This window comes from Pelecanus crispus, chromosome 2 (genome assembly GCF_030463565.1).
Source record: "Pelecanus crispus isolate bPelCri1 chromosome 2, bPelCri1.pri, whole genome shotgun sequence".
NCBI lineage: Eukaryota > Metazoa > Chordata > Aves > Pelecaniformes > Pelecanidae > Pelecanus > Pelecanus crispus.
Window position 1 is genome coordinate 47,859,398 of NC_134644.1, and position 13,890 is coordinate 47,873,287.

General features: G+C 41.7%; 1 protein-coding gene across 3 annotated transcripts in view; it reads right to left on the reverse strand.

The window, feature by feature from the left end:
• Window positions 1–2,826: 2,826 nt before the first annotated feature.
• Window positions 2,827–13,890, reverse strand: part of SNRK (SNF related kinase) — a 45,285-nt gene continuing 34,221 nt past the window's right edge. For 2 of the 3 annotated variants that reach the window (XM_075705186.1, XM_075705184.1), the window contains exons 6-7: window positions 12,774–12,908; window positions 2,828–6,744 (exon numbers count right to left, since the gene is read on the reverse strand). In XM_075705186.1, the coding sequence (XP_075561301.1) occupies window positions 5,526–6,744; window positions 12,774–12,908 (1,354 nt within the window). In that variant the 3' untranslated portion in view covers window positions 2,828–5,525. Of the gene's footprint in view, window positions 6,745–12,773; window positions 12,909–13,890 lie in introns of all 3 variants that reach the window. The other variant, XM_075705187.1, reaches the window with a different exon arrangement.

Sequence of the window (13,890 nt, forward strand, 5' to 3'; positions counted from 1 at the left end):
TGTGGCGCACAAGTGCCCAGAGAGAACTGGATCCTTCCCTCCTGCCTCCCCCAGCCCTGTATTTCTCAAGAGAGAGGAGTGAGAGGGAAGAAATAGGAGGATGTTACACAAGGGTTTGCTGAAATTAATTGCTAAGGAGATGTGACGTGACACGCCTGAGAGCCTAGTGAAACCCTTACACAAACCCCGTGCTTTTCAAGCCCTCTAAAGTATCGAGTATACTTGCATTTTTCATGAGATGTAATTCTTCTACCATCTGGGAAGGTAAATAGAGATCATCTTTTTTTGACCCTGGTATAATAGCCTTTACTCTGTCCCTAATTCAGGGTTCTTGACTTCTAGAAATTGATGCCGTTTGTAATACACACAGAGAGGCCAAACTACGTCAACTTGTTACAAGTAATTACAATTTTAAGGGGGAGGGAATAGCCAGAGCCCATGCTTCAAGAAGGGAGTAGGCTAAAACAGCTATGAAGACATGGCTCCGGAGAAGGGTAGTCCGGCTGTCCCTCGAAACGCTGTACCTACGTGACTTGAGTGATGGAGCCTTGGTGGCTTCAGTCAGTCGGCAACTGAAGAAGTGAGTCACTGTTACACTTTCCCAAGTACAGTCACGTCAAGGTGTCATTACTCAAAGACCTTTTATTGAAAGCAAGTCATAATCTGGAATTAGCGACAGACAGATCTGTTCTGATTCATCCACATAAAACTTCACCATGGGAAAGGATGTCAGGGGGCTTGGTTGTCTCTGATGTTTGGGATGTTCCAGTTTGCCCCGGTTCTCTGTTGATTGCCAGCCACCCATCTTGGGATTTCTCTGTAACTGGCTAGCACATTTCTTTATTTGCTTATGAAAAATTCATTTTAAAAAATAAAAAAAATCTGACCCGCCTGTAACCAACTACTGAGCTGCTTTGGCTTGGCCTTGTTGTCTGAAAGCAGAGGCGGGTAGTACCAGCTTTGTTCCGCCTTTCCTGGCTGAGGCATGGTCACAGCCCCGTGGGTTCCTTGGCCGCTCCTTGCCTGCTACCGCCTCCGCCCCGTTTCGCGTTAACCAGCGTTGGGAGGCTCACCGGCGGTGGCAAGGTCTCAGCTGCAAAAGCCTGTGGGTACAGCTTCGCACAACTAGCCACTCATAAAGCAATCGTACATTAATTACGTACAATTACAGAACCTGTTAAATGCCTTTCATCCCTGCGAGCGTGCCAAAAGCCCTGTGTCCGCGCCGGCGCTGGCTGGTTACAGTTCACCTTTCGTGCACAGTTACATCCCTGCAGAAGAGCAGGGTGCGCTGAACTGCTCCCACCGCAGGTCACCAGAGGCCTCTCCCGGGCTCGTTGGCAGCTTCCCCAAGACACCAGGAGCCCCCCGGCCCGCAGGACGCGGCAGAGGGGCAGAAGCTGTCCCAGAGGCTCCGGCCAGCGCTGCTGCCCCCTCCTCAATCGCAACCTCGACCGCTTTTCACGCTACCTTGGAAAAAATACAGCAGTGAGCAGCGTTGCTCTCCTAACTATGCGTTAAGGCACAGCGGTTTGTAAGCGAGGACGGTGAGAGCACGCGCCTGGATGTGCGCTTAGGTGTTTCAGTTGTTCTCTCTCTTCTGTGCTGACATACTTAATTTTAGACTAAAGGTTCAGGAGCAGATGTTTTCCAGCACGTGGCGGTCTACACACTGCCATGTATGGCACAGTTGTAAAATGTATGCTGTGAAGCAGTTGCAGTAGCTAAGTGGAATTAACTCCTGGGATCCTCTTACATGTGAGAGCAGAGCCGAGCGTGCATGCAGACAGCGCTGGGTCTTGCACAGTGGCTTTAGATCTTGGGCGGTTTGGGTGACAACGGCTTTGGGTGACAACAGCTTTGTCTGAAGGCGCCCATCCTTCGGTGCACAGTCGGCACACCCTGCTACTCACTGCTGATGCATATCAGTGCTGATGCTAACATTGGGTGGTTTTGGTTTTTTTTTTTTGTGGGTTTGGTTTTTTTTTTTTTATTATTTTACTATTACCCATTTTACATTACAAAGAAGCATAGTACTGGGTTAGGTTTGAATTAAAAACATTCCATCTGTACTGGTGAAACTTCAACTCACAAGCATCTTCACAAGAAGGAAAAAAAACCCAACAACAAACCCAACCCAAACCTATTAGTTTACACACCACCTATGCAGATTTGGCAAACGGGTACACAACCAGTCATTTCATCTAACACGAAGAACCCGAGACAAGCACCTTCTTTACCCGGGCGTTATGGCAGTCCCTCCCACGACTGCGCGGCCGAGATAAGTCTCATCTGCCTGACTCAGAGATTTTAACTGAGATTCTGAAACCCGCGGCTGTTCTGTGTTCCAGAGCTGCCAGAACAGCACCAGGTTTGCCAAGCCGGTAAGCTGGACAGGCGTAGCAGTAGTGTTCTCTAGCTGAACGGCAGCTTGGTAAAGCTTACTGAACCATTTAAATCATTCTGAAGTTCTGCCTAAGAAACAGCAACCTCAACCTTTAAACAAAAAGCTCTGCCAAGAAAAAGCAGGTGCCAGCCACAAGAACATCTAAGCCCAAATGAACGCGTTTGATCTATGCAAGGGAATAACTGAAAGTTTGCAAACGAACCTGCATCCACACACAAAGCAACCGAGCTTACGCTTCTGCTGCTCTCCCTTTTAATTTATTACCCTACGTGAGCTTGATTGGCGCTGTTCAGCAGGAGCTACTGGGTGCCTGCCCTGCGGAGAAGCGGCTCCCAGCAAGCGCGCCTGGGGCAGGGCTGGCCCCCGCTGCGCTGCAGCCAGGGGTACGCGGCCGGGAGCCGGTGCCGCCCTCATGCAGCGAACGCCAGGAGTAACAAACTGCATTGACGTGCAAGTCGTAGGTTATGCATCAATCAAGATATTACTTTTATTAACTGGATTTTCCATTTCTGTCGCACACCATGAATGTTTATACAGTGAAAGAGCCAAACATTGCTGGAAGCAATAAGATCAGCTGATATTTCTGTACCCTCTTAACACACACGCATGGACTCTTTCTCGGTGAGAAATTTTTATATTTCTGTTCATTAATTCTGCTTATTTATACTGCTACTCTTAAAACTCTGTGTCAAGATTGTCACATCTTAAATACAGATTAAGTTGCTAGAGGTACATTATTTTTTATATATATATTTATATACACACATACAGAAAAATACAAGACTAATTGTTTTTCCACAATATTTAATTTATACACTACTGTAACTATATGCAACTTTTAAAGACACGTTAAGGGGTACAAGAAACTGTTTACTTGCTCTAAATAGTTTGGTCCAATATTACCTTAATGTAGTGGTTATTCTCGCCCTTCCTTTTACGTGACGACATAATACAACATACACCACATGCACAGTCATTCACCTATCAACAAAAGGGTAAAGGACGCCACTCAGACTAACATCTGTACACCCAAGGGTTCAACCAACCACGCACAACTCTAAGGCTATAGTACAACTATGCAGCATAAATGGTCAACACTGCTGTTCTAAAGTGAGCACCATATATACAGTCGTATATAAAAACATTGGGAACAAAATACACCTGGGGTTAGTTAAAAGGTGCCATTCCAAGGCTGTACATAGTATCAGGAAAGAGTATTTACAATACTTGGAAAAAAAGCTGCAACAAATAAGTTTATTGCCAATGCCCTTTATAAACTTGTCTCCTACTTGGATGTTCCGCTCACTGGCTGTGAACCACACATCTCATTTCTGGCCCTTGGTAAGATCCCTGCTCAAAAATTTCAAGCAAATATGTTCTATGGCTTCACCCACACATCTATTCTTGTAGCTTCTGATTTATAAATATCCCACTGACTACACTGCAACTAGAGTTTAAAACGTAAAGGAGTAAAACGCTTATCCTTCGCCTTGTTTAGGAAGCAGAATGTAAAATCCCTGGCTAGGCTAGCCAGTAAGCATACCCCGTGCAATTTAGACTCTCTTAGTAAAGTCTTTTTCTAATCAAGAAGAGAAGAGCTGTCACGAGCTGTAAAAATTATGACCCAGCGTAACGCCTTTCTTTGGTGCTCTGCTCACTCGGCGGTGGATGCGAAATGCATTGGATTCGACCCTTCTGCAAGTGTTACAAGACGCTCAACAGTGTAAACTCCTCCCAGACATCCAGTGTCTGCCCAGGGCGCTGCTACATAACACCACCAGTTTCACTAGCATTGCTTAGAAGACCCAGTGCACAGCATGAAAAAATAAAACATTCTTGCCCTTCCCAAAACTAGCAATCTGCAATATATTTTATTCTAGATAATAAAATTCCACAAAGTTAATTCATCTGGTCAAAAGTAACCTTTTGTACAGAAATACTCCAAGTCAAGACCTTGCCGTGGCAACGGGAGACCCGACAGAAAGGCTAGGAGCTGTAAAATAAATACTTTCCTATATGCTATTTTAAATTGACTTTATGAAAAAGCACGATTACTGAGGGAAAATAAGTGGCGTACGTGTAGGGAACAGCAGTATTTTAAGTCTTAGAAAGAGTAATAATGAGAAAAATCTAAGTGACAGTAACAATTTCAATTTGAATCCAATTACCTAAAGGTTTTCCATCCCTTATTGCCTTTTGAAATCTCAGGGAGGGGAGGAGAGGGTAGGGGAGAGGGTTTACAAGGTGAAAACCTAAAATAGTAAGTGTCATGATATCCTAATAACAAAAGTAACTCATACAAATACTTTATTTTCAGTTAGCATGTAAAAACTCAGAAGTAGACTTAATAATTTACCTTTTTTATATTAAAAAAGATTGTCTGCTTGTAATATTAACACATTTCTATGGGAGAAAGCTGCCTTACAAATCTACTTGCCTTTTTTTTTTTTTTTTTAAAAGAAAACTGCCTCTAGCAAAACAAGATCTTTTCTGTTTGATTTTTGAGCCACAACTTTATCCATATCATAGCTTAAGACAAATAGGTGTGGGTTTAAAATCATATTTCAAGATCACTAATTTTCAGTGCATCTTTGCTTTGTACAAGCCTTGGAACATCTGAAAGCTCCCTGAAGAGTTTTCAGCATCAAAACATTATTGCTTTGGTTCTGTTTCAGACACGTAGAAGTATGCCACATATCACATATTTTAGTTATCACAGAAGGTCAGAACAAGAATTAACATTTCACAAGCAAACAAAAGCTTCTCTCTCTAGTTTAAGTGCAGAACATGAAACTTCTAAGTGCTCCATTTACATTAGGATCCAGATATTTATTTTAATTTAATCCAGATCTTCCATAGTAAAATTATAAATGTAAAAATTACACAATAAAATATTCTGTTTTGTTGAAAAAGAAAAACGTATCGGCTAGCAGCATGCAAAGACCATGCATTGTCATACCATCAAGCAAACACAAAATTAAAGTGTAATAAATAACTGCCTAAAGCCCACTTAAAAATCTTAAGACAACAAAAAGGGGTCCGGTGACAAGGTGTTCACAGCTCTGAACAGGAAGAATGATGCTGTCAAGTAGATCGAGCTATTAAGGTCAGGTTGCTGTCAAATGACGTGACAACAACTGCTTTGACTGGAGGTACACAGCAGCCCCTCTTTTGGGTTCCGCTGAATATTCACAGAAATCGTCTTTTCACAGAGAGGTAGTTGTAGCACATTGTTTTTCAAGTTCCTGCTCTTTATCCGTTCCAATTCGTTTGCCGTCTCTGACATTTGGTCAGAAAAAAATTTTAGGTTGCCCAACGATGAAGCCTGGTTTGTGCTTCCGCTGGAACTTATACACATTTTCCATGTTGATTTCTCCTGTACTTTTACACTGGAAAAGGACAGATTGTTTTGAGGATCAATAATGTATTTAGTGCTGCCATGAATCTGTGAACCTAGGCAAAGGCTCATTAACTTCAGGCTTTCAACCAGTTCCCCTGCACTTCTAGACGATAGCTGCATTGAGTTTCCAGATCCAGCGCATCTACGAGTGGAACCTGAAGTGTTGTTGGTGCCACCGCTGGAGCCACCGGAGGGACTCCCCCCACCTTTGCTGTTATCACTTGGGCTCGTTTTGTCTACCCCTCCGTTTCCATTACTTGGTTTGCTTTGTCCACCACCATCTCCTTGGCTGCCAGGGGGCCCTTCGCTACTGTCCCGTCTATGCCACGAGTAAGTAAACCCACTATCTTTGTCTAGGCGTCTCCTGCTTTCCGAGTCGTCATCGCTTGTTTCTGAGCTACTGCAACTAGAGCCCCGTCCCTGGCTTTTCCTCCTGTGATAGCGTTTATGCACTGTGCTAGGTGAAGCAATATTCATTTTTAACCTGCTGAGCTTCGGGGGTAAGTTCTCGTCCATGTCAAACTCATCATCTGACTCGCCCTCCTCAAAGATCTGATTGAGGACTGGTGCACTCTTTCTCGAAGTAAGACGATTTGTAACTGAAGGCTTACGGCGCAGAACAACTTGAGTAGAAAGAGAAATAGGTTTCTTATCTTCTTCGTCCTCCTCTTCGTCTTCCTCTACTCTGAACAAGCACTTCCGGCCACTTGTAGTGGGTTTTAAGCTCACTGATGGCACTGCTGAAAGTGCCGGTCCAGCTAATTCAGGGATATCTTCTTTCTTTGCTGAATCGCCAAGGGCCTTGCTTCTGTGGCCGTTCAGAACATTCTCAGCTGTGCGAGCTGGTGACTGAGGAACAGTTGCATGGGAGAGAGGAGAAGCTGTAAGGTCGTCCTCCAGATCTTGGGGTACATCAATTTTTGTTGGCCATGATTGCCTGCATAAACAATTATAAAGGATAAAAGAAAAGTTAGATCATGGCGAGCATTTTAGAACATATAAGAACATGTAAGATCTGCACAACAGAAGCACGAGTAGTGCCACGCACACTGGCCTGCCGAGTGGCGTGTTTGCAAGTAACAGTCCTGAGTAACTGAGGAAAAGGAAACATTCTCAGAGAGCGTGTATTCCTTTAGAAATGCTGTTATTTGAATGGAACATCATATACACAAAAGTATAGTTTAGAAATTATGTTGGCTACTGTCAAATGAAATCTTAAGATTTCACTGCTCTCAGAAAATGAATTAAGCAATAAAAAACTTTAAATAATTGTTGTGTCTCAAAAGAAAATATCTGAAGTAGGTACAGAACCACCAGGACCTAGAGGAAGATACCAGCTGATTCAAGCCCAACTTAAATAAGACAGTATTGCAAACTACTTTTAATCATCTTCTTTTAAGCTTCTGTTATTTTTTGTCCCCAGAATTCTTGATATAAAAATTAGGTTAGAATTAACATGAGTGAGACTGTAAAGTTGAGTCAGAAGAAACATTCTCTCATTTTTGGTATGTCTCATTCAGACCAAGCTCTATCCTACAAAATCCCCTTTAATTTTAAATACACATGAATTGAGATCATACATTTATTTGACCTTAGCTGAGCAACTGGAATAATGCAGCTGCACGAATTCAGGACTCAAGCTGCTTAAGAATATGACACTTGAATAAACTGTAAATCAAAGTCCAAAACATATGACTGTGTACTAGCATTAGCTCAAATCAGAATGAAAGTAACACTTGTGTAAATCAGTTTTACAGCTAGCAGCTGATGTCTTATATCCAGTATCTAAGCTAGTATCTAATGATTTGTGGTTTACTTTAAATCCTGAAATATATTGTAATTTTCCCATAATGCACACAGAATAAATTAAGAACAGTCTGCCAGTCTTTTCTCTCTCTGTATTTTGAAAGCCTAATCCAAAGGACCAACGCCTACAGGCCAACACCTTAACACTGAATAATTCTTCAGTTGCTTCACTCAGCATAAGCCCCACATTTCTTGTGGAGACCAAGAAATTTGTTCTAACCTCTCAAATTGAGTTATCTTTAAGTTAAAAAAGTTTGCCAATCACTTAACTTTACATAACTAAAATACTCTAGCATACTGCATGAAAAGCTGTAGCAGAGACCTCTGTTCAAATATGAGTAGCATATTACAAGACATTCCCAACCACATTTTGGGTCTGCCAAAAGAAAGGGCTGCGTGAGTTTGTAGCCCAGTTTAGAAGCCAGGTGTAGGAGGAAAGCAGGAGAGGAAGCAGAGAATGTTTCACACCAAGCATGACCCCAGACCTCTGCTTGGACAGCCTGCATACAAAGACGGAAGGATCATACCAACTTCTTCACCTCTGCTGTGTTAAGAAGGCAAGCTGAAGAAACAAGAAAAGCTCGGACACCTCTGATTATTCTTATTCTAAATGTGTTTTTAAGTGTTTAAACTTAATGGAAGCACCTGCAGTAGGACTGCATTTGCTCAAGGCTCCCTCTGTAATGGCTGGATAGAAAAGGCTCCTGAAGTACAAGATACCTGCCTACACAGGTAACAATTGACAACTGTCTTCCCAACTGTATGAACTTTGAGGAAGAGTACTTTTTAAAATCAACATTAAACTCATCAAGCCTAACTGCAGACTTTGTTTTGAAGTGCTAGCTTAAGTTTTTCTTAACAAACCAATAATACAAATATCCACCAGGATCCTCTAACAGTGGGACCCGGATGCCAACACACCCGTGTCAGCCTGTGTAGTCCATTCCCCGGGAGGAGCCACACAGGCTCCTTCCTGTCCTGTTGGGCACTGGGAGCTGCTGGTGCCCTCCCACCGGTTTCGCTCCAGTGAGCAGCTCTGCCTGGAGGGAAGCCGCACAACCACCAGCTCGACCCAAGCTGCCCAGACAAGAAGGAGAGCCTGGGCTGTGGTCCTCCTTGGTTTGACACTGCCATCCTCCCTTAGGCCCCAGCTGACTCCAGAAATGCTGGGAACCACTGACCTAGTTTTCTGATGACTTGTGCTGCACTGGATATTTTAAACACAAACAACTGTCAGTGATTAACAAACAGGACTTAAATAAATTAGAAACATAACTACAAAAGTGACAGAAAATGAAGATCTAAACGTTTCAAGAATTTACTGTGCTTTAAGAACAGACTGGTTTGTCAGCAAAAAAAGGAAGAGAGTTCTGTGGCTGTCACAATAAAGGGTAAATATAGTATCTAACAGTACTGTAGTTTCCAGGGAATAAACCTCCTCACTACAGTATGTTTATCTCTCATAGCAGCCTATGTTTGCCTCCCTTCCCTTCCCCCCTCCCCTTATTCCCAGTAGGCTTGAGGGAAGAGTGGGACTGAAAGGACGCTCCAGGTTGCGAGTAAGTGAAATTATTTTTTTTTACATCTTTTGAAGTCTCAAAATCAAAGTAATGCACTACTTTGTTGTCTTTTCCATGAGGTCATTCTATATAAACACTTTGAATTTAGAACCATCATGAAGACAAGGAAGAGCTACCTGGGACCATTAAGGGCAAGAGTTTCTGAGTTTATGCAGATGTCCTTGTCATGAAAAGAAAATTCACACTCATAAGGCAGGTTTCAACTACTCCACTCAACTTTACAAATTCATATCAAGATTTAGATTCAATGAACTTGTTTGTTCCAGTTCCTCATATAACTGGAGCAGCTCTTCTACTGAAACAGTGACATAAATGCAGAGAAAAAAAACCAAAACAATTTAAAAGCAGACTTTGTAGTTTTAGAATTTTCATTTGAAAGTAAACTCAAAGATTTCCTGTCGAATAATTTGTTTTATAGGTAATACTTAGTATTAGACACATTTGATGCTGTGCTTGGATTTCTTTTTTAAAAGAAATTGACGTAAAATAAGAGGATGATCCATTAAAGAGAGAACTGCAGAGTGAAAGTTACAGCAGTCCCGACAAAGAGAGGTAAGCTCTTGTAACACCAAGCTCCAGACCACTTAGATTCTGTAGGCAGCCCTTAGTTTCCTGCAACAATAACTCTTCTAAAGCACTTGTAACCATGCAACATAGGATAAAATTTCCTACATAAGTGACCATCGAGTGAATGACCTTTTAAGTGCAGCAACAAAGTTTCAGTCTACTCTAGTACACAACACAGGGTGCAGTCCAATCTGGAGATGAGAAAGATGTTGAGAACCACTGTAAGGTTCAGAGAGAAACAACCCATTATTCAGGTAAATGGAATGGTATTCGGAAGAGACTCCTCTAAAATCTCAGCCTAAATCCAAAGTAACAATCAATGGAGATGATGTATCTTTAAGCTATTTTCCAAAGTGCATGCCCTTAACACAAGTGTCCTTTTTTTCCTAGATTGAACTTGAAGTGGCAGTACCTTACTTTTATCAGTTAGGCCAAGGCAAATATGGATATCCACCAGAAGGACACCATAGCCTTTATGTCCCTATTATCATTCCTATTAAATGATTTCACACATGACCTTGCATGAAAGTTGCACAAAGAAACCTTTGGAATGAACAAGCTATTTTTTCTTTTTCTCTAAATCCTACTGACAGATTAACAACGCTGAATGTAGGCAGCAACTCTAAACATCAGCACAAGCACTTAATATTCTTCTCTCGTTAAGAGATTAGCTACTAACAATTGTTATTATTGCTAACAATAGTTAGAAATAATTTTTTACCAAAACCTAAAAGGCAACTTTTGAAGAGACTGGAGGTTAGAGAACAAAAATTCATAGAAATGCCTCAGCACAGCCTCCATCTTCATTGGAAAGATTGTCAAGATGGGCCCCACTTCCCCCTTTAGTTTTACTGTGTCACAAGCTGAAGCTTTGAAAATCTCAGGGAACCTTACTACATGTTTTTTTAACCATGTTTTTGTCAAACTAAAAGGAAAAAAAAAGGTAGAATCATAGAATCGTTTAGGTTGGAAAAGACCTTTGAGATCATTGAGTCCAACTGTTAACCTAACACTGCCAAGTCCACCACTAAACCATGTCCCCAAGCACCACACCTACAGGTCTTTGAAATACCTCCAGGGATGGGGACTCAGCCACTTCCCTGGGCAGCCTCTTCCAATGCCTGCAACCCTGCTGGTGAAGACATTTCTCCTCTAAGATCCAAGCTAAACCTCTCCTGGCACAACTGGAGGCCATTTCCTTCAGTCCTAGCGCTTGCTTACTTGCGAGAAGAGGCCCACACCCGTCTCGCTACAACCTCCTTCCCGGCAGTCGCACAGAGCGATAAGGTCTCCCCTCAGCCTCCTCTTCTGCTCCCTCAGTACCCTTGGGTGGATCCCATCTGGCCCCATAGACTTGTGCGTGTCTAAGTGGTGTAGCAGGTCACTAACCATTTCCCTGTGCATTATGGAGGCTTCACTCTGCTCCCTGTCTTCCAGCTCAGGGGGCTGGGTACCTGGAGAACAACTGGTCTTACTACTGAAGACTGAGGCAAAGAAGGCATTAAGTACTGCAGCCTTTTCCTTGTCCTTTGTCACTGTGTTCCACCCCCACATCCAATAAAGGATGGAGATTCTCCTTAGCCCTCCTTTTGTTGTTAATGTATCTACAGAAACATTTTTTATTGTCTTTTACGGCAGGAGCCAGATTAAGTTCTAGTTCTAATTTTCCCTGCATAACCTCACGACATCCTTGTAGAGCTCCTGAGTTGCCTGCCCCTTCTTCCAAGGGTCATAAACTCTCCTTTTTTTCCTGAGTTCTAGTCAAAGCTCTCCATTCAGCCAGGCCGGTCTTCTTCCCTGCTGGCTCGTCTTTCAGCACATGGGGACGGCCTGCTCCTGCACCTTTAAGACTTCCTTCTTGAAGAATGTCCAGCCTTCCTGGACTCTTTTGCCCTTCAGGACTGCCTCCCAAGGGACTCTGTCAATCAGGCCCCGAAACAGGCCAAAGTCTGTGCTCCAGAAGTCCAAGGTAGCAGTTCTGCTGACCCCCCTCCTTACTTCTCCAAGAAGAGAAAACTCTAGCATTTCGTGATCCCTACGCCCAAGACTGCCTCAACCGTCACATCACCCACAAGTCCTTCTCTGTTCGCAAACAACAGGTCCAGCGGGGCACCTTCCCTAGTTGGCTCACTCACCAGCTGTGTCAGGAAGTTACCTTCCACACACTCCAGGAGCATCCTAGACTGCTTCCTCTCTGCTGTATTGTATTTCCAGTGGACATCTGGTAAGTTGAAGTCCCCCATGAGAACAAGGGCTAGTGATTGTGAGACATCTCCCAGTTGCTTATACAATATTTCATCTGCCTCTTCATCCTGGTTGGGTGGTCTATAACAGACTCCCACCACATCTGCCTTGTTGGCCTTCCCCCTGATTCTTACCCATAAACACTCAACCCTATTGTCACCATCATTAAGCTCTAGACAATCAAAACACTCCCTGACATACAGGGCTACCCCAGATCTATTGCAACATGTTTAAATGGGTGATTAAAGCAATTAATTCAACAGTTTTCCTTAAACAACAGGCATATCAACTGATATTAAAAAGAACATAACCTACAGATGTTTGGCCCATTAAAAATCAATGCTAACAACTAAACCATAACATCAAATTCAGAGTGATTTATCATTTGTAACTAATTCCACATCAACATTTTTTTAGCTTATGCAACTGAATTTTTTCCAGGGACATTACATACACATACATTTGTATGAGGACTGAAGGTCAATGAACATGCCCTTTCCTAGCAGGTGTGAAAACTTACTACTTCAGATACAGACTTCAAATTGATTAGGCATTTCCTGAAAATGGTAGGAATTGAAAATACTATTGCTAACTGATTTCTGAACAGCTTCTGAATCATCCACAGCACTTTAAAAGACATTTAAAATTTGCAATGAATAAGTATTTTACTTTTTTTAAGAAAGAAGTACTTGAGCATTTCAATAATATTCTCATTAGAACAGGTTAAAAAAAAAAAAAAAAGAAACCATTTAGATTCCTAAAATCTCACCTGAACTGAGCTTTGATGTTGCTAGGGCTTGCAGATCTAGTCTGAATTTCTTTCTCTTGTTTTTCTCGCAGAATCCTTTCAGCTAGCAAGAAGTAAGTAGCAGTGATGTGATTATATTTGTTTGTTTCCAATGCCCTAATGAAAATACAAAACATGAAATGAACCATATATCAATGGTTTTTAGAAAACTGGACATGCATTTCTCATACCTTGCTATATTTCTAATAGCAGGAAGAGCGCCTGAAAACAGAACCGTGTATTTTTGATGTTCTGACAAGTATGGCTTGGTTTTATTAAAAATAAAGAGCCAACAAGTCTAGTAATTTCAATTATAGTTGGGTGAGGATATATTTAGAACATCATCCAAAAAAATTAAGTAATTCTTCCTTTATTTAACTTTCTTTAAATGATAAAGTTTTATTTCATTAGTGTTATGCACCAATGGTGGGCTTTCCCACTGGCACATACAACCACAAAGTACTAATATTTCTTTATGCAACAACTGGAGGAAAAACCTTCCATTATTTTAGGGCTGTCACATTAAGTTTACAGTAAAATTAAGTTCGTAAGCCAGTAAGCATCATTCATATATTCTAACAGAAAGGATGCCACGATTAGGCAGCTACAAGCTTATTAAGAAGCAAGACTGCTGCTTCCCACCCGCCCCCCCCCCCAACAGTAAGATAGTAACAGTTTTTCCAGCTTAAACCCAAACAAATAGAAAAAACAATTTTAAATTACTATTTTGTATTATATAGATAAAAGGAATAATATTTTAAATTAACAAAGATTCAGGTATACTGGAAATGTACTACGGGAAAAATGCTAGAATTTTATCACCTTCAAATATGCGTGAGATATGAAGCACAAGTAAAAGCATAGATTTCAAAACAGTTAAGTTTACTCAAGGTGACAAACTACCGCAGGAATCGAACACTGTTCCAACACGTTTTTTTTAAGTTTTTCCTAAGGTTGCATCTACTTAAGTATTTCTCATCCTAGAATATCCTATCACAGAGCAAGACTGTAATATTTCATTTGTTAAATGAATGGCTTGATATTTAAACACTGAAGTACCCAGGTTCTTATAATATTCTTTAATCAAAAATGACAGATG